The sequence below is a fragment of the Haliotis rubra genome, unplaced genomic scaffold (assembly GCF_003918875.1).
Source record: "Haliotis rubra isolate DU_JTF1 unplaced genomic scaffold, ASM391887v1 Scf505, whole genome shotgun sequence".
Taxonomy (NCBI): domain Eukaryota; kingdom Metazoa; phylum Mollusca; class Gastropoda; order Lepetellida; family Haliotidae; genus Haliotis; species Haliotis rubra.
Genome location: NW_025767197.1, coordinates 232,873 through 251,019, shown reverse-complemented (window position 1 = coordinate 251,019; position 18,147 = coordinate 232,873). Strand labels below are relative to the sequence as shown.

General features: G+C 44.4%; 1 protein-coding gene across 1 annotated transcript in view; it reads left to right on the top strand.

Annotated features, from left to right (window-relative positions):
- The window catches only part of LOC124292027 (transforming acidic coiled-coil-containing protein 2-like), a 31,055-nt gene extending 17,971 nt beyond the window's left edge, over window positions 1–13,084 (top strand). Inside the window, 5 exon segments of the mRNA XM_046729099.1 lie at window positions 5,505–5,572; window positions 6,528–6,620; window positions 7,540–7,646; window positions 8,936–9,056; window positions 10,794–13,084. Coding sequence (XP_046585055.1) covers window positions 5,505–5,572; window positions 6,528–6,620; window positions 7,540–7,646; window positions 8,936–9,056; window positions 10,794–10,862 — 458 coding nt within the window. The 3' untranslated portion in view covers window positions 10,863–13,084.
- The last annotated feature ends 5,063 nt before the right edge of the window (window positions 13,085–18,147 follow it).

The window sequence follows — 18,147 nt, the reverse complement described above, 5'->3', positions numbered from 1 at the left end:
CGTCGGCTCGAAGTTTAGGTCTCGGTTGCTGGCCACCCCTCGCTATAGTAACTACTACCGGCCCGAGCCTTGGCTGGGGTCTGGTCCAGTAGTTAGTAGTTTGGCAGTCCTGTAGTTGCCGCTTCTTGGCAATTGGTCCCACCGCTTGCGCCGGCTTGGCCGGGCCATTCGGTGTCTGGATCATTTTGTCTACCATTGAGGAATCCCAGCACGGGCTCTTCCTCATCACGGCACCGCGACTCAGTCTCGAGTCTTGGGTCGGGTGTGCCGGGCAACCCGGCTCTGCTCGAGCCTTTGTCCCTCTCTGTAGACCCCTCGGATGATCCCTCAGAGCTCTCTCTGGAAACAGAGGAGGAGGATGAGGGTCGGGGAAAGTTAGATGCATGCTTTGTTTTTACTCAGTGCGTCCCTGAGGCAGATGCGGGGCGTGTGTTGCTTCTGTCCTGCCCCAGGTAGTGGTCAGTACTGGCGCACCCGACCCTCAGGAGTTTCGCCTCCCAGGGGAGGCTTTTGCTCCCACCAAGGTGGGGGACACAAGGCTGCGTATATTACCCTCAGTCTTGTCTGAAGTAATCAACCCCCTCCTCTGTGGTACCAGGTCCAGGTTCGATTTGCCAGAACTTGACCGTCGGTACCTCATGGGGGAGGCTTGCCTCTACAATCCCCCAGTGGTTGACGATTGTGTTTACGCATCCGTCGCCCTGGGGGGTTCGTCGAGGTAATTCTATGGCTTCAGCCAAGCAAGATCGCCGGCTTCGCCCGTTCCGCGACTAACAGCTGGCAGCTTAAATCCGCCTATCGATCCTTTGAAGAGCAATACCGCAATGGGTTCAATGCCTCAAAGTGACAATCCATTCATTCCATCTCGGTGTTGCAGAGGCAGCTACTGGATGTGGGTGGGGTGGTGGAAGATTCGATCTCCCTCACCTTGGCTAAGCAATTAACGGAGGTACAGTCACATCTGGCGGCGATTCTATCCAGGTGCGTCGGCTTGCCAAATGATGTCGGCGGTGATGGGCCTCCGTCGCTTGTGGCTTTCTTTCGGCGAGGTATTCGCCTGCCACGCATAACAGGCTCTGCTGGCTGCCATTCCGGATGGGTTCTACCCTGTTCCCGGGGCAGCTACAGTAGTCCGGGAGGCCGCGGAGGCTGTCTCAACCTTCAAGGACTCTAAGCCCTTGCTGGAACAGCCTCACACGTCTCGTTTCATGCCCCCGGTTGTCTCCTCCGCGATATCCTTCTGCCGCGCGAAGGAATCTGTTAAATGGGCTCCAGCCCTTGCAGTCGCGGAGGGTAAGGGCAGAGGCAGCAGGGGCAAGGGGCAAGACCACGGCGCCCACCAGCCTTTTCAGAGGAAGGGAAGTCAGCCCGGCTTCCCAGCTATAATTCCTCCGAGCCCTTGTTGGTACCAGACCAAGCAGTGAATTACTGCCAAAGTCAGGTATTCAATGTCTCCTGCCACATATCCCTGTGGTGGTGTCGACTTTCCCTCTTCCTGTCGGAATGGGAAAAAGTCCGCGTCAATCCCTGGGTCCTGTCCACACTCAGGGAAGGCCACATGCCACAGTGGGCGAGACCCACCCCCTTCTCCGGGGATCCGTTGCACTCCAGTGCCGCTGCCCTAGAGAAGGCGGAAGTGCTCGATGTGCGAGGTCCAGTGGTTTGCTGGACAAGGCAGCCATAGAGTGGTTCCTGTGGGACAAGAAATGTTGGGTTTTACTCAACTTATTTCCTTGTCACCAAAAAGGACGGAGGGTTCAGACCTATTCTAAACCTCAAAGGTCTGAACGACATGTTAGAGGTACCATCCTTCAAGATGGACACTGCGTTCGATGATTTAGTCTGTGGAGAAGGGAGATTGGCTCCGCGTCAATCGACCTCAAAAGACGCAGCGTACTTCCATGTCCCTATGCACCCGAGTTCGGGAAATACCTAAGGTTTTCCTTCGACCCGGAGGTGCTATCAGTTCGGTACTCCCCTTGGCATTTCCACAGCCCAGGGTGTTCACCAAACTCATGCTAATTCCAGCTCAGGTAGCCAGGTCACAGGGCAGGTGCTGTCACCCGCACCTAGACGATTGGCTCCTTCGTGGCGCTTGCCACTCACTTGAGTCGAAGCTATGCGACACTTGCTGTGTTGAGTATTCTCACCAAGTTGGGCTGGATTATCAACCTCAAGAAATCAGAACTGGTTCCCACCCAGGATCTGGTGTTCTTGGGAGCGAGATTCGAGACAGCGCGAGGGATAGTCTCCCTGTCTCCGGACCGCGTCACCAAAGTCCAGAGAGTTGTGTTACAATTTCTCGAGTTCCCCAGGGCCTCAGCTTCGGACTTGGCTCCAGTTGCTAGGCAACATGGCGGCAACGGTGGACATCGTTTGGCGGCCTTGGTTGAGGATGCGACCCATTCAGCAGGTTCTAGCTTCGAATGTGGGTCCACACCCAGGAGTTACGAGTTGATTCTCCACACTCCAGGGTGGCTAATTCCTCATTTACGGTGGTGGACACTGGCAGGGAATTTATCCAAGGGGCTCCCTTTGGACATCCCATCGCCAGATCTCTCAATTCAGACGGACGCTTCCCTCACAGGGTGGGGGGGCGTGCTGGGCGCCCTGTCGGTCTCAGGCCTGTGGTCACAGAGCGAGGCGCAACTGCACATCAATGTGCTAGGAATTGAGAGCAGTCAGGTTGGTGTTCGAGCGACTTCGGGGAGCAGGTTCAAGGCCGTGTGGTCCGTCTTCGAGATGGACAACCAGGCGGCAATGACCACATCCTGAAGCAGAGGCGGTACAGGTTTCCCGTCTCTTCTGCAGGAGGCATGGCAGTTTCTGCTCTGGTGCGACCAGTTCGACATCACGAGGTAATGCCTGTTTATCTCCCAGGGCGGACAGCGTTCGAGCAGATGCACTCTCGTCGTATCCTGGCCCCACTACAGTGGATGCTCCATCGGGGGATATTCCGGGGCTATCTCCCAGTTGTTGAATCGTTCAGGTGGATCTGTTTGCATCTGGGGGACGAACCAGATTCCGGTGTTTTGCTCGGATACCGGATCCGAGCCATCGCCGCAAGACGCTTTCAGCTCGATTGGACGGACAGGGTTCTGTGGGCGTTCCCCCCACTACCCCTGATTCCCAAAGTCCTCTTGCAGCTTGCCACCCAACCAGCTCGACTTCTTGTGCTCCTTGCACCCTTTGGTCGGCTCAAAGCTGGTTTCGGTACTACTCAGGTTTCTGGCTCAGCCTCCTGTACTATTACCCTTTTCGACCGGACTTACTATCCCAGAACGGGCCGCACGACCCCAATCCCAGGATTCAGTGGGTGGCCTGGCCTCTGTCCGGAATACGCCTCCACGCGAAGCGGAATTCCTGCACCAGTTGCAGCCACAATTCTGGCCAGCGGAGGATTCGATAAACGTTCAGTGCGAGGATAGATGGGGCCTGTTATGCGGCGCTGAATGTTAATCGGCAGAGGGATTCTTGATCCCTTTTCTTCAACTGTAATTGAAGTACTGGAGTTCTTGCAGTCTCGGTTAGAAGCCGGTTTAGCCGCTGCGTCTACTATCCGGGGCTACTCCACGGCAATCTCTGCCTTCCATATCCCTTGCCGACGGTTGCTCTCTTGGGGGCAGCACCCTCTCTGCATTAGCGCTTTTTAGCGAAGCGTGGACAGAATCCGTCCGACTGTCCGGTTAGATTAGTCCGGTGGGACTTGTCAATCGTTCTTGATTGGATGTCCGGTCCTCTCTTTCACGATCTGTCGTCTCTTTCACTCCAGCTGTTAAGTTGGAAGGCTGCCTTTCTTGTGGCGGTAACGTCTGGCAGGCGGGTAGGTGATATCCATGCGATGTCAGCGGATCCTGCTCTGACTGTCTTTCACAAAGACAGAGTCAGTATTCGGTTGCCAGACTCCTACCGTCCTAAGGTCGCAGGGGCCTTTCATATAGCGGCGCTATCTATCGAACTGCCAGCTTTCACTCAGCCTCCATCGTCCGGTACCTCTCTTCGCGTGCTCACGTCTTAGATGTCCGTGAAGACTCTCAAGGCTTATATATCAAGCGAACGGCTGCTATCAGGAAAGATAAGCAGCTGTTCTGTTGTTATGGCGGTGGCAAGGCTGGTCTTCCGTGAACAAGCAGACCATATCTGGGTGGCTTGTCTCTGCCATTTGTTTGAGTTACTCTTACAAAGGATTAACCATCCCTCAGGGTTTAAAGGCTCATTCGATTAGGGAAGTGGCGACATCAAAAGCATACGCCCGCTGGCACTGCCCATTGAGGAGATCTGCTCAGCGGCTATCTGGAGCCGACCCGAGTACGCTCTTCATCCGCCACTATCAGCTGGACAAACACTCACGGGAGCGTGCTCGGTTTGTAGACAGTTCTCACCAGTGGGCAGTGTCGCGGATTCTCTAGCCGAATGAGCCTTAGAAATCACGTTTGCTTTTCTCATGGTGTAGGTGTTAATAAATTCCTCAATTTTATCGGGTGGTGGTATCACATTGGTGGTGGTTTTACCGTATGTAGCGATTATCACTCGCTTCACAGTCACTGTGTTCATCCCTGCACCACGCGCTGGTTTGGGTTGCTGAGGATATATATTGGACTCGCCCATACTTTCCCTCCCATTTTGATGGTTGGGGGTGGGACTTGCGTCCGCCTTCTATAAATTCCACCAATAGCCTATCGGCTAGGCTCCTTTTCCCCTCAGCTTGCTTCCCGCCTGATTGACATCAGCGGTCAGGTGACTAGGTGAGTGTACTTTCTCTCTCTGTGTCTTGCCGCTGTGCCTTCGACTGAACTAGGGGGGGTATATTAGGCAGACAGAATACCACTCCCGACTCAACATCGTTGGGAGTCTGTTTTATGCTTATATGTACCCTGGAGGACTTCTTCTTCTGAAAAGAATTTTACAAACCTGGAGAGGTTATGAATTCTTTGAAGAAAAGTCCTCCCAAAGTACGTCACCTTACCCTCCCCTCATTCTGTCTGACACGTTCAGCATGAAAAGTGAGTGTACGAGGTACACAGCCAGAGTTACCTGCTCTTGGCTGTAGGGGCCCTCTACGGGGCCCTGTAGGGGTGGTCTCACCACACATAACGAGTTTTTTGTTTGGTAAAATATTTTATTGAAATATTGTTACAACTGTCGTAGGCTTTTAAAATGGACATTTTAATGCTTATATGTACCCCAAGGAGGACTTTTCTTCAAAGAATTCATAACCTCTCCAGGTTTGTAAAAATTGTATTTATTATTTACAAGGACAACCAACATCTGCAAATATGTTTGTTTAGTTTGCAGTAAATCCTGGAGCAAGCTTGTTTTAATTTGTTCTTGATTTTTTTCCACAATGATCCCATTGTTGTCCCATGCCTAGTCAAGGCTTGAATATTGCTGAAAATGGCATAAAACTGTACTCATTCTTTTGACAAATATATTTCAAAGACAGAATCAACACCTGTTACTGATGTGGAATTTTCATTAAGTTCTTTGTGTGATATTACTTTCAGATGAAAAGGAAAAGAATTCCTGCGAATCTAAAGAATCCAAAAACAAATTAAAGAGTGAAAGAAATCAGGTAATAGAGCCTTGTCACATTAGGTTTAAGCACTTACAGTAAGAGGTCACTGAAGGAAGTTGTCCCACACCATATGTCTTACAGTATAACTGAAATATTACAGTTGATGTCAGTACTTATGATTTTTCTTGATTCAAAGCAGGATAGTCTCCAAGGAGCATATTCTTGAGTCAACTAAATTGAGAAAAATGTGTCTATATCAGACAACAGTAGTAACTTGATTGATATTGAAACACTGCTGTGTGTCTCTCCATACTGATATGAAGGACCTGTGAAGATCCGGGATAGAATGGGTCTTCAGCAACCCATGCTTGCCACAAAATACGACTATGCTTGTCGTAATAGGCGACTAACGGGATCGGGTGGTCAGGCTAGCTGACTTGGTTGACACATGTCATCGGTTCCCAATTGTGCAGATCGATGCTCATGCTGTTGATCACTGGTTTGTCTGGTCCAGACTCGATTATTTACAGACTGCCGCCATATAGCTGGAATATTGCTGAGTGTGGCGTAAAACTAAACTCACTCACTCAATACTGAAATGGAATCATTCTGACAATATAGAGTAAAGTAGTAATGCTAGGAAATCTGTTTTTAGCAAACTTGGTGACTTAGTCATTGGAACATTCACACATCAAACTGAAGACCTGGATGTAATTCCCCACATGGGTACAATGTGTAAAGCATTCCATTAGTGTTCTGCTTTTAACATTCAGTTAGAAGTTTTCATGTGGGATTGACAACATTGTCACCAGATTGTTGTGGATGGCTCTGATAAAAATGAAAAATATTCTTGAGATAAGATGTAGAGATTCCATTTACTCAACAGTAACTTTCTGTAGTCAGTTCTCTTTGCAAGGGGCAGTCAGTGAAGGGATCTGTGTTCTTTGTGACTTTGGTAGTAGTATGGTACAATCTTAACACCTTTCGTAACTGTTAATATTTCTTTCTACAGGCAATAGAGGACCTACAGTCAGTGGAGAAGTCCTTTGCCGATCTGCATCGTCGGTATGAGAAGGTTAAGTCAGTGCTAGAAGATTACAGAAAGGTAAACATGCTGTGACTGCTGTTCAGATTATGTACAGTGAAGCCTCGTTAATCCGGACGGTTGCGTTTCTCAGCAAATTCGTCCGGATTGCGAATCGTCCGGACTACTGAATCAAGACCCAAGTTCAAGCAAGAGTTGCTTCGCTTACTATTACAAAAAAGACACGAATCTGGATAAAACAAATAAGCATTTAATTTAAAGCTTATACAACAATGATTAGCAAGCACAACAATAATCTATAGTCATAGCAAAAAGTGTGACCGAGTGACATCCGCATGTTGATCCGACGTGTCTGATCACGTCCTTCCTCAGCACAGGTGAGGTAATGTCTAACAGGCGATCTATTGTAGTATGCCTTGAATGTCCGGATTATTCCTGCATCCATCGGTTGAATATGAGATGTGGTATTTGGTCACATTTCGCAAAGTTACCTAAGCACACTTGTGACTTGCGTTGTCGAGAAGCAAAATCACTTTAAGTCCATGTGACCAAATCTGTCTGTCAAAGTACATTAACCAATCACAAAACAGCTCACTTGTCATCCACGCCATCATGTATATGTATTTTCTCCGAAGTGTGTTGTTACATGGTAGTGTTATAAACAAGGAAGTGAGGTAGCCTAGTGGTAAAGGCATTCACTTCTGTGGAAGTCATGGGTTTGATACTATCCACGTTTACAATGTGTGTTGTTTTCCTGATATAGTACTTAAAATAACAATCGTACTGAATCACTTCAGGGTAAAGTTACACATAGTGCAGATCTTCAAATTCTCCAATCTGGGAGATATATTGCACTGCTAATTTCATGGAGTCTCCTTTTTTGCATGCAAATGAAGTATAATGTGAAAATATCCTGTGAATTTTTAAGGTTATTTATTACACTGTTTTCCAAAAGGAGATAATTCTTGCTGTTTGTTAGAATGAAGAGACATTGAAGAAGACTAACAAGTCGCTCATTGCGAAGATGCAACAGCAGGATGAAGCAATGAACAAGCTGAAAACTCAAGCGGAGACGAAGATAAAACAGTTCGTGTCACCGCTTTGTTCTTTATTATGGTTCTATGTCTGTCAGCACAATGCCCTGGATTGTTTATTTCACACAAGTAGTAAACGTCTCCAGTCTATATTATATCACTTTGTCCAGCCCAACCTGTCCCCACCACAGACTTGCCTATCCTTACGATTTTAGCGTAAGGCTTTCTATTTTTAGTGCTAAATTACGACCTTACGATCATACTGAAATTCTTTACGACTTCTTCAAATTAATGGTTGAATACTAGATATAGGCATGCCCATGCTATTTACGGTACTTAAAGTACTGAAAAACAGAAGTCGCATCATAAACATTATAAATAAATAGTCTTTACATCTTACAGTGCTGGTCAAGTTTATTTCAAAGTGAAAGACTTTAAAAAATGTTAATTAGATCGGCACCACATTTGACTATTAAACACTTTATTAAGATTTTAACCAGCTATGTTTTCCCTTTATTTCTTGACATTAACATGCCTTACTATCAAATCCACCTGCCTTACTATTTTTTTAGCTGATCTTACTATTTTCTTTAAAAGGGGGTAGGCAAGTCTGCCACCAGCTGAAATGTTGTGGTCTAAATGTTCTTAGCAGCATTAAACCAACCTCAATCACTCCCTCTCTTAAATCTTTCAGTCTTCATTTTCATCAAAGTGAGTCTTTTACTACATTCAGTATTGTAGAAAATGATCAAGGCTTTGTATGACTGTCTCTGACACAGTTAAATATATAGAATGTTTTAGGGTTCGAAATTTTATGTGTGAATGACAGGTTGAAGTGACAATGACATGTTTTTTTACAGGTTTTGGTGCTTTGAGGACATACTTTAATAAATCAAAGAATCATTAGTATTTAGGTTAAAATACCCTACATCAGTGTTTTATGTGATGTACTTTAAACATTTTAAGCCATTAAAAACAAAATACTAACTGATAGTATCATTTTAACAACAGGTCTGATGTTTCCCCTTGTGTTGACATGTCATATGTTTTTGTTAATGTTCTTTCTTAAAATGGCATTGACAATGAATGATGTATTGTGAAGACTGAAGTTGTGAGGAATAAAGGATTACTTGTTAATGGTGAAGAAATACTGTAAGTCCTTCACTCATGGCTCAAAGCTTTCACCATATAATCCCTTATTCCTTGCACTGGTAATGTGGTGATTCTCAAATGTTTCTGAACTGTTCCTAAAACCAGCATCAGTGTACTCATTTTTTATTTTTTCACTTTCCTCTCATGTTGAAATTGGGCATCATTATAATGTACAATGTATTTTTGCAGAGCCCGTGAAGAGAGAGAGAAAGAGAAGTCAAGTAGCAATGCTGAGAACATCAAACTACAGGCCGCTCTCAAGAAGAGTGTACTTCATTCACAAGGTCTGGAGAAAACACTGGAGCAGAAGGTAATATATTTTTACTCAGCCACATTTCTTCACATCCTTGTGATATTTCCACCTTAAGTAAAAATTCTGGCTTTTGCAGTTTCCCTCATACACTTTTGTCATCCTCTAATCACATGCCTACCACATTAATTACAATAGAGAGGTCCATGAAAGCTTCATACATTGATTTGTACAGAAGTGTTCAGAGGCTAGTATTCAGCCTGGAGTCAGGCCCTAAATGTCTCCCCTCCTGATATGAACCCAACTGCCAATGTTTCAGCCCCTAAATGTCTCCCTCCTGATATGAACCCAACTGCCAATGTTTCAGCCCCTAAATGTCTCCCTCCTGATATGAACCTGAATGCCAGTGTTTCAGCCCCTAAATGTCTCCCTCCTGATATGAACCTGAATGCCAGTGTTTCAGCCCCTAAATGTCTCCCTCCTGATATGAACCTGACTGCCAATGTTTCAGCCCCTAAATGTCTCCCCTCCTGATATGAACCCGACTGCCAATGTTTCAGCCCCTAAATGTCTCCCCTCCTGATATGAACCTAACTGCCAATGTTTCAGCCCCTAAATGTCTCCCCTCCTGATAGTAACCTGACTGCCAAGGTTTCAGCCCCTAATTGTCTCCCCTCCTGATCTGAAACCAACTGCCAATGTTTCAGCCTATAAATGTCATCCCCCTCTTCCTGATCTGAACCTGACTGCTCATGTTTCAGCCTATAAATGTCATCCCCCTCTTCCTGATCTGAAACCAACTGCCAATGTTTCAGCCTATAAATGTCATCCCCCTCTTCCTGATCTGAAACCAACTGCCAATGTTTCAGCCTATAAATGTCTCCCCTCCTGATCTGAAACCAACTGCCAATGTTTCAGCCTATAAATGTCATCCCCCTCTTCCTGATCTGAACCTGACTGCTCATGTTTCAGCCTATAAATGTCATCCCCCTCTTCCTGATCTGAAACCAACTGCCAATGTTTCAGCCTATAAATGTCATCCCCCTCTTCCTGATCTGAAACCAACTGCCAATGTTTCAGCCTATAAATGTCTCCCCTCCTGATCTGAAACCAACTGCCAATGTTTCAGCCTATAAATGTCATCCCCCTCTTCCTGATCTGAACCTGACTGCTCATGTTTCAGCCTATAAATGTCATCCCCCTCTTCCTGATCTGAAACCAACTGCCAATGTTTCAGCCTATAAATGTCATCCCCCTCTTCCTGATCTGAAACCAACTGCCAATGTTTCAGCCTATAAATGTCTCCCCTCCTGATCTGAAACCAACTGCCAATGTTTCAGCCTATAAATGTCATCCCCCTCTTCCTGATCTGAACCTGACTGCTCATGTTTCAGCCTATAAATGTCATCCCCCTCTTCCTGATCTGAACCTGACTGCTCATGTTTCAGCCTATAAATGTCATCCCACTCTTCCTGATCTGAACCTGACTGCTCATGTTTCAGCCCTTGAATGTCATCCCCCTCTTCCTGATCTGAACCTGACTGCTCATGTTTCAGCCTATAAATGTCATCCCCCCTCTTCCTGATCTGAACCTGACTGCTCATGTTTCAGCCTATAAATGTCATCCCCCTCTTCCTGATCTGAAACCAACTGCAAATGTTTCAGCCTATAAATGTCTCCCCTCCTGATCTGAAACCAACTGCCAATGTTTCAGCCTATAAATGTCACCCCCCTCTTCCTGTTCAGCCCCTAAACAGTGCTGAATGTCATCCCAGTTCATGTATTCACTTGTTTCAGGGCAGGGAAATAGCGGAGCTGACAGACCTGTGCGACACACTGATAAGTCAAGTTGGAGGAGGCTCGTGATTTCAGGAAGCAGACAGTATTTTATCGAACACAGAACTGTCTCCACCATTAAGGGACTACATTTTTACTCATGGATGCCATGAAGTGATTCCTGCATGAATTCTTTTTGTATTAATGCATCTTTTGGGAAATAGAGCAAGCGTTTTACTTCATGGTACATCGTACATGAGGTCTTCAGCTTGTATCAAGACCTATCATGAAGCTAAATACAGACTGGCAAACAGTGAATCATATTTCTGCACTATGTGAAATGCTAACTGCAGAGACAAAATAAATCAGGTTATACATCTTCCCTGATTGCTATTCTGATGTGGAGTTTATTGACACATCACACCAAATGCTGGGAGAGGATATATACTGGTGGGCTGGTGTTTTGATAACATGTGGTAAATGCATTACTTTTGTCAATGTCATTTTTGTAGTAATTGCATTTGCTGTATAAACTAAAATGTTATATTTTATTGAAGAATATTTGGTTTGTGGACATTTCAGTTTCAAAGCCCAACACTGCGTGAAGAAAATCAAACATGTCTATTTGTTCATGTAATGACAAGGACAAGGAAACTGAAAGTCAATGGTTAGCAATACATTTACTGTAACTAGGCATGTGAACTGAGAGCATTTACTCTTATAAGTATCATTTTGCCTTTCAGTATGATTTGATGAACTGAGTGTCCTAACCATTTAGTGCTGTTTATTGACCTAAGTGCTGTCTCAAGTGCTATTTTGTGTGTGATATTGCTGTTCATGAACAGATTGGTTGATCATTATGTTTGCAATATGGTTGGGATTTTTCTGTTTTGCATTCATGTGCTCATTGTCATGTCAATACTAAAATATGCACAATTCATCAGCCAGAGAAAAATGGTTTCTGTAAATCAATTTCAAAGGATTTTCAATGAAGATAATAACTTCGTTATCATTAGATGCAACAAATGTATGCAAGTTGCATAAGTTTACACCAGCTTGTGAAAGCTATTGTGCAATTTGAGAAAAAAGACGGCTTCGTCGGGAAACCGAAAACACTCAAGGTTTTGGATGGAGAGTAGAGGTTTCTGAGATTTGTTCATGTCTTTCGATTGTATGTACATTATTTATCATGTTCTCTGTATTTGGTGTCTCGTATGGCTCATAATGACATTGGCAGGTTTAGGTTGTAGTTTCAATTCAACAAACGTCAGAAGAACACTGTTTCTAGTTGATGTCATAAGACTTTATGAATAAGATTGTTTGCTTCAATAGTGATGGTGGTAGAATTGAAATATTGCCTTTGTGACCATCAGAAGTTGGTGCATCTGATGTTTCACTTGGTTAGCATCATTAGTGTCCAACGTCGCAGTGAACTGTGCATCAGATGAGACTTATGGTGAAGGTCCTCTATACCCCATATACGAATGATTAAAAATCAGGGTTATATGTGACCTGGCTGATTGTTGGACTTTTGTAACAATAGATGGTCTGTTGCTCAACTTCCTTGATGTAGCTGCAATATTGCTGACTGTGGTGGTGTAAAACAAAATGCACTCGTTCACTAGAGTTTGGTTCCAGGCTCTTCATTCATGGTGCATGCTTGTCAGCTTGTAAGAAATTATATAATATATATCATCGTGATAATGCCATTGTTTATGTTGACTGATTTCAACTAAATCTTGCACTTTGTACTTATTTCATGAGTTATCTCTGTCATCACTTTCAATACATCTGTACATCTCACAAACACAACAGACAGATCAAGGATATTTCACGGTGGCGTCCTTTTAGTTTATTGGACTGTCAGGGTGTTGCTATCCTCAGAGTTTCTAAAATTTCTTGTCACTATGCAAGAAGGTCTGTAAAAGTAATGAAATCATAATTATTTTTTACTCCCAAATATATTTTCATATGCCTCTACTAGTTCTCAGGGCTTTGTGGGGTAGCCTAATTGTTAAAGTAGCTGTTCGTCATGCTTAAGACCCGGGTTCAATTCCCCACGTTGGTACAATGTGTGAAGCCCATTTCTGGTGTCCCTGCCGTTATATTGCTGGAATATTGCTAAAAGTGATGTCAAACTATACTCACTTACTAGTTCTCAGTCCCCACCTAAACCTCTTGATCTGCCCCTGTGTGACATCTCAACACATCACTACTCTTTACATGCACACCTTCACATTCATTCTTTGTTTGATCTCACACTTGTCTCACACTCACCTGACATCAAGGTGTTCAATAAACTTACTACTCAGTCCTTGCCTTCCTGTTTTCGTTGTGCTCTCATCTACAAGGGCTGTGGACTCCTAACATACAGCCCAACTGGTGCTGATGCAAGATCAACTGTTAGTTCAGTGTATGAGGAACATCAAGGGATCAAGCTTAATACTTTAAGCAGAATGATATGCAATGATTATTCATGGGCTGACCACAGATGCCAAGCTCTACGATTTTATCGTAGTCCCTACGAATTTTAGCCTGAAACTACGGCAATACGATTACATGAGAAATTCTACGAATTCGTTAAAATTCGGATATATAGACCCAAAAACTTATATTTTTGTTGATTAAATACGTTTTCGCCAAAAACAGACAAGACGAAAGGTAATGCTGATAATTATTATCTTTCTCAGAATCCATCATTTAGTTGACTACTAATTTTTTGGTCAAACTACTAATTTTGATGCTTGAAACTACTATTTGCAACATTTTGGGTTTGTTATCTCTGGGCTAACTGTTATAGTATGACCAGAAATTATTGAGAATTTTAGGAATATGTTTAATTGGATTTCTAGTAAAAACAACCTTGACTAGCTATCAAGTGCTTGGTTTCATTCAAGAGAGAACTCCGGTAATCCTTTTTCATTAGTTTGTGAAGAGTTATCCCCCTTTGTTTACTTGCTAGCAGACGACATTTTCAGTGATCCTCAGTATGGATGATTTAGAGAAGAGGAAGTTGATTTTAGAGTATTATAACAAGGACATCAGATCAGCTAAAGTGATTTCAAGTAGAACAGGCATCCCTTTGTCCACTGTTTATCGTGTTTTGAAAAATATTGCAAATGGATATGGCATCATTGAGCACCAGGGAGGCGCAGGTAGGCCCAGAAAATTGACTGTCGATGACAGGAGGCAGCTTGGTATTCTTGTTTCTAAAAACAAACGAGGGAGTTTAGAAAACTTAAGGCTGGATATGATTAATAGAGGAACTGTGGCTGTGTGTAAGGAGACAATTAGAACCGAGCTGCATGCAATGGGTTGGCAGAAAAGTCGAGGAATTCCATCACCGATCATGAAACCTGAACAAAAGGAGCGAAGGTTGAACTGGTGCTTACAGCATAGAAATTTTAACTGGGACAATGTGATTTTCTCAGATGGAAGTTCTGTGTGGCTGTTTCCTAATACACTGAAATTCTGGACCAAACAAACTGAAAAACCTTTGTATCAGCGCCCAAAGTACAGTCCGAAATTTAACGTGTGGGGTGGCATATCTGTGTTAGGGGCAACGCCCCTCTGTGTATTTGAAGGGAATATGAACAGTGAGCGGTACACAGATATTCTCGAGGGACATTTACTTCCATCTGCTCACGTGTTCTATGGACATTTTTGGATTTTCCAGCAGGACAACGACCCAAAAAACATCGTTCAAAGCATTCACAGGCCTGGTTTCGGACCCAAAATATGACATTATTAGATTGGCCAAGCTATAGCCCTGACCTAAATCCAATAGAAAATGTTTGGGGACTTATGAAGGAATGTGTCAATAAGAAAAATCTGACAAATATTGCTGAAATGAAAGAAGAGGTGGTCCGATATTGGGACAGCATGGACCACGTCTTTCTAACTTCTTTGATCAGTAGTATGCCCCGCCGCATTGAAGCCTGCATTGCTGCCCATGGTGACTTGACAAAATATTAACTGTTCACCTGTCTTTGAATCTGGAGTTATGTTCTACTAATATTCACATTTAATACGTGAGTAATGAGTGAAAAAAAAATAAAAATTACAATCTTTAAAGTCTCAATAATTTCTGGTTGTACTGTATAGTGATTAGAATCTTGAGAACAACGGGACAGAAAATAACAAGGCTATAAACTAGATGGCAAGTGAGCAAATTTGTCCAAACATACCTGTATATGTCAACAGTCGTTTTCTTCTAATGAATATGGTAAAACAGTATCTTATGTGCAGTGTTTGTTCTGCATGGTTACACCTCTAAGACCCAAGTTCCAGTCTCGACTGATACAAATTCTAGTTCGCCCTGAGGTTTCCAGGTTCGTCAGCTTCATTTCGTGGGTTTATGGGAAGGGGGTCATTGTGTGTGTGTGTGTGTGTGTGTTCACTTACTTTTTACGTCAGTACGTACATTTTATAGGGGGTGGGAGTCATTCACAGTGTACATGCTTCACACCCCCTTGCCATAAATTATGGTATGCAAACCCAACTCATTTGTTCCAATCTCAAATTCGTGTTGATTTTAAACCTTGGTTTGTCAGAACTTCCTGTATCAAGAGGACCTGCAACACCCTGTTCCCACATTAAGCTGAAATAATGTGTGAAGTGTATTAAACCCAACTGACGGAGCCAAGTTGAAACAGTCCGCTTGTAGTCATGGGCGAGGATCGCCACCGCCCCTTTTTCAGTAATAATCAACAATAGACGAACATGTTTGAAAGACATATCTTTGCTCGTCCATTAAGACGGGTGGTGGGGGTAGCCTAGTGTTTAAAGCGTTCGCTCGTCACGACGAAGGCCTGGGTTCAAATCTCCATATGGGTACAATGTGTAAAGCCCATTTCTGGTGTCCCCCGACGTGATATTGCTGGAATATTGATTAAGCAGCGTAAAACCATACCAACTCGCTCACTCCCATATTAAGACATTGCACAAGAGTCGGAGATTCCCCACCAATATCATGGCAGCGTGTATCGAACAGTCAACACCAGGCAACCAGTGACTAAAAACACGAGCAAACCACCTGAGCAAGCCTTGCAGCGGGACACGAGTTCCCGTGAGTCGACTCTACGCCTTTCGATGGGATTCTGGGTGCCTGTTCAATAGCCGATATGAGCTGAGTCCCTTCATAAGGGTGGGCGCAGTTTTTTTATCATGAAATTGGCAGGTATCACGTTTTCATTGGTGTTAGTAACTGAGACAATCGTTGGGAAACTGGGAATGGAAAGCTATCATAAGTTTCTTGGGAAACCGTTCCCCCATCGCAATAATATAAAATACACAGTAAAACTGTATAAAGACAGATATTGTGAATTTACTCAGATGTATGGGTCTAAATTTTTTACCAGACCATCGGACTAGCTAGCTGTAAATTTAGACCGTCCTTCAGAAATCTAGCCCGTCTCGGGCGGTCAGCCGGGCCTTATTCATTCACTGATAGAGCGCAGAATCAGGAATGTGTCAAACAATTAGATTAGCTCGAGCATACACCGACAAGTGATGACTTAGCATGGGACTCGGATTGGAGAGCGTAGCTTGTGAAATGACGTCATTGCAAGCCAGCGATTGCGGCGTATTGCATTGTGACGTCATAGCTTTATGCGGTCATACACTTCTCGCTTTATGAAACTTTTACTACCTTAGAACATAACATTGATGATAATGCTTCGTGTACATAGTAACGAAATTTTCGTGACAGTATCTAGGGCGTAAATTCGTTGATGTTCCAAAGCCACATTTATGAACAACATTTACAACCTCGTGTGACGGGATTGATACGAGATGGACCACACTTGGAGACGTTTGTGACGTCACGCCATTGTTGATGCGGTCTTTCTGCCAACAAGACGTTCTCTCTCGCATCTCACGATGAAGATTGAAATCGTCGAAACCAAGACATTGCCTTCACTCAAGTTTGGGAGTAAGGCTCCGGAAAGTTCGTTTGTCGCATTTTTCGATGGCATCGTATCCAACGCCGTAATATTCTTACCAGGAATGGTGAATCTGAAGTCAACCAACGCATGGAATCGGGAAGAACTGGAAAGTCTCCATGTAACATTCAACCAAAGGAGCGCAGCCAGGACAACTGCAATCATGCCAGGTATTGTACAACACCTGAAGCCTCAGCCGTTACGACACGTGCAGCTGCAAGGATTCAAGAATATGGAAAGTCTATGCAGTCTATGCAACGAAGAGTTCCTGTCCATGGCACGTACATTGGTGCTTGATTATACTGACTTTCTGGAGGACCAAGTCTCAAGCCTTCTGAACCTGGCTCTACTCAAGCGTGAACACAGTCTATCTGCAGCCTACAACCAAGCGATGGTTGTCACAATGGGCCCACTTGAGGTCGAATCTCTGGTACGCCCTCCCGCAAACCCACGGTATCTCGCTGGACACAAGAAAGGACTCCCCTTCGTCGCAAACTCAAGAAAGAATGTAGGACCATTTGTTGCCTTTTACGACGGGATGGTTGCCACAACTCAGATATTCTTACCAGGAGCTGTAGAACAAGCATATGCCCTGACTCAAAGCAACGGAATGAAAGCAGGACTCCTGAGATGCTCGTATGTCGCGATTTACGAACGAAGGGCTGCCTCTGCACGTGTATTAATGCCAGTTAATGCACAACTAAAGCCTCAGCCATTACGACATGTGCCCCTAGTCGGATTCAAAAGTATGGAAAGTGCATCTATGACATACAACGAAGAGTTCCTGTCCATGGCACGTACATTGGAGCTTGATTATATAGACTTTCTGGAGGAGCAACTCTCAAGTCTTCTGAACCTGGCTGTATCTCAAGCGTGAACACAATCTGTCTGTAGCCTACAACCAAGCAATGTTAGCCACAATGGTCCCAAGTGAGGTCGAATCTTTGGTGAGCGCTCCTTCAAACCCACGGTATCTGGCGAGACTCCCCTTCATCGCATATTACGAAGGGGTCGTAGCTACGGCAGTGGTGTTCTTGCCAGGTCATGTGACAATCCCGGCGTCCCGGCCATCTACTTCACAAAAATCAACTCGAATGGAGACCGGATCAAGCCAAGATATAGTATATAACGTTGGGATCTTAGCCACGGCACGAGTTTTTCTACCATTCCTCCAGAAAGAGACACTATCGGAAGTTGAGACCACAAACCCAAGACCGCTATTTCGACCCCAGTGGAGTCGGGTTGAAAAATGTCGTCTGCTCGAAGACAAACTGGACGGACTTCCGCTGAGGTACAAACCCCGTACCACAAAATACATCAGCTTCGAGGAGAAAGAAATTGTAAGTATCAATTTATCATTTCAAGTGCCTAAAATATGTGTTTGTATGTGACAACGTGGAATCTAACAATAAAATAACAATACACGGCTGATT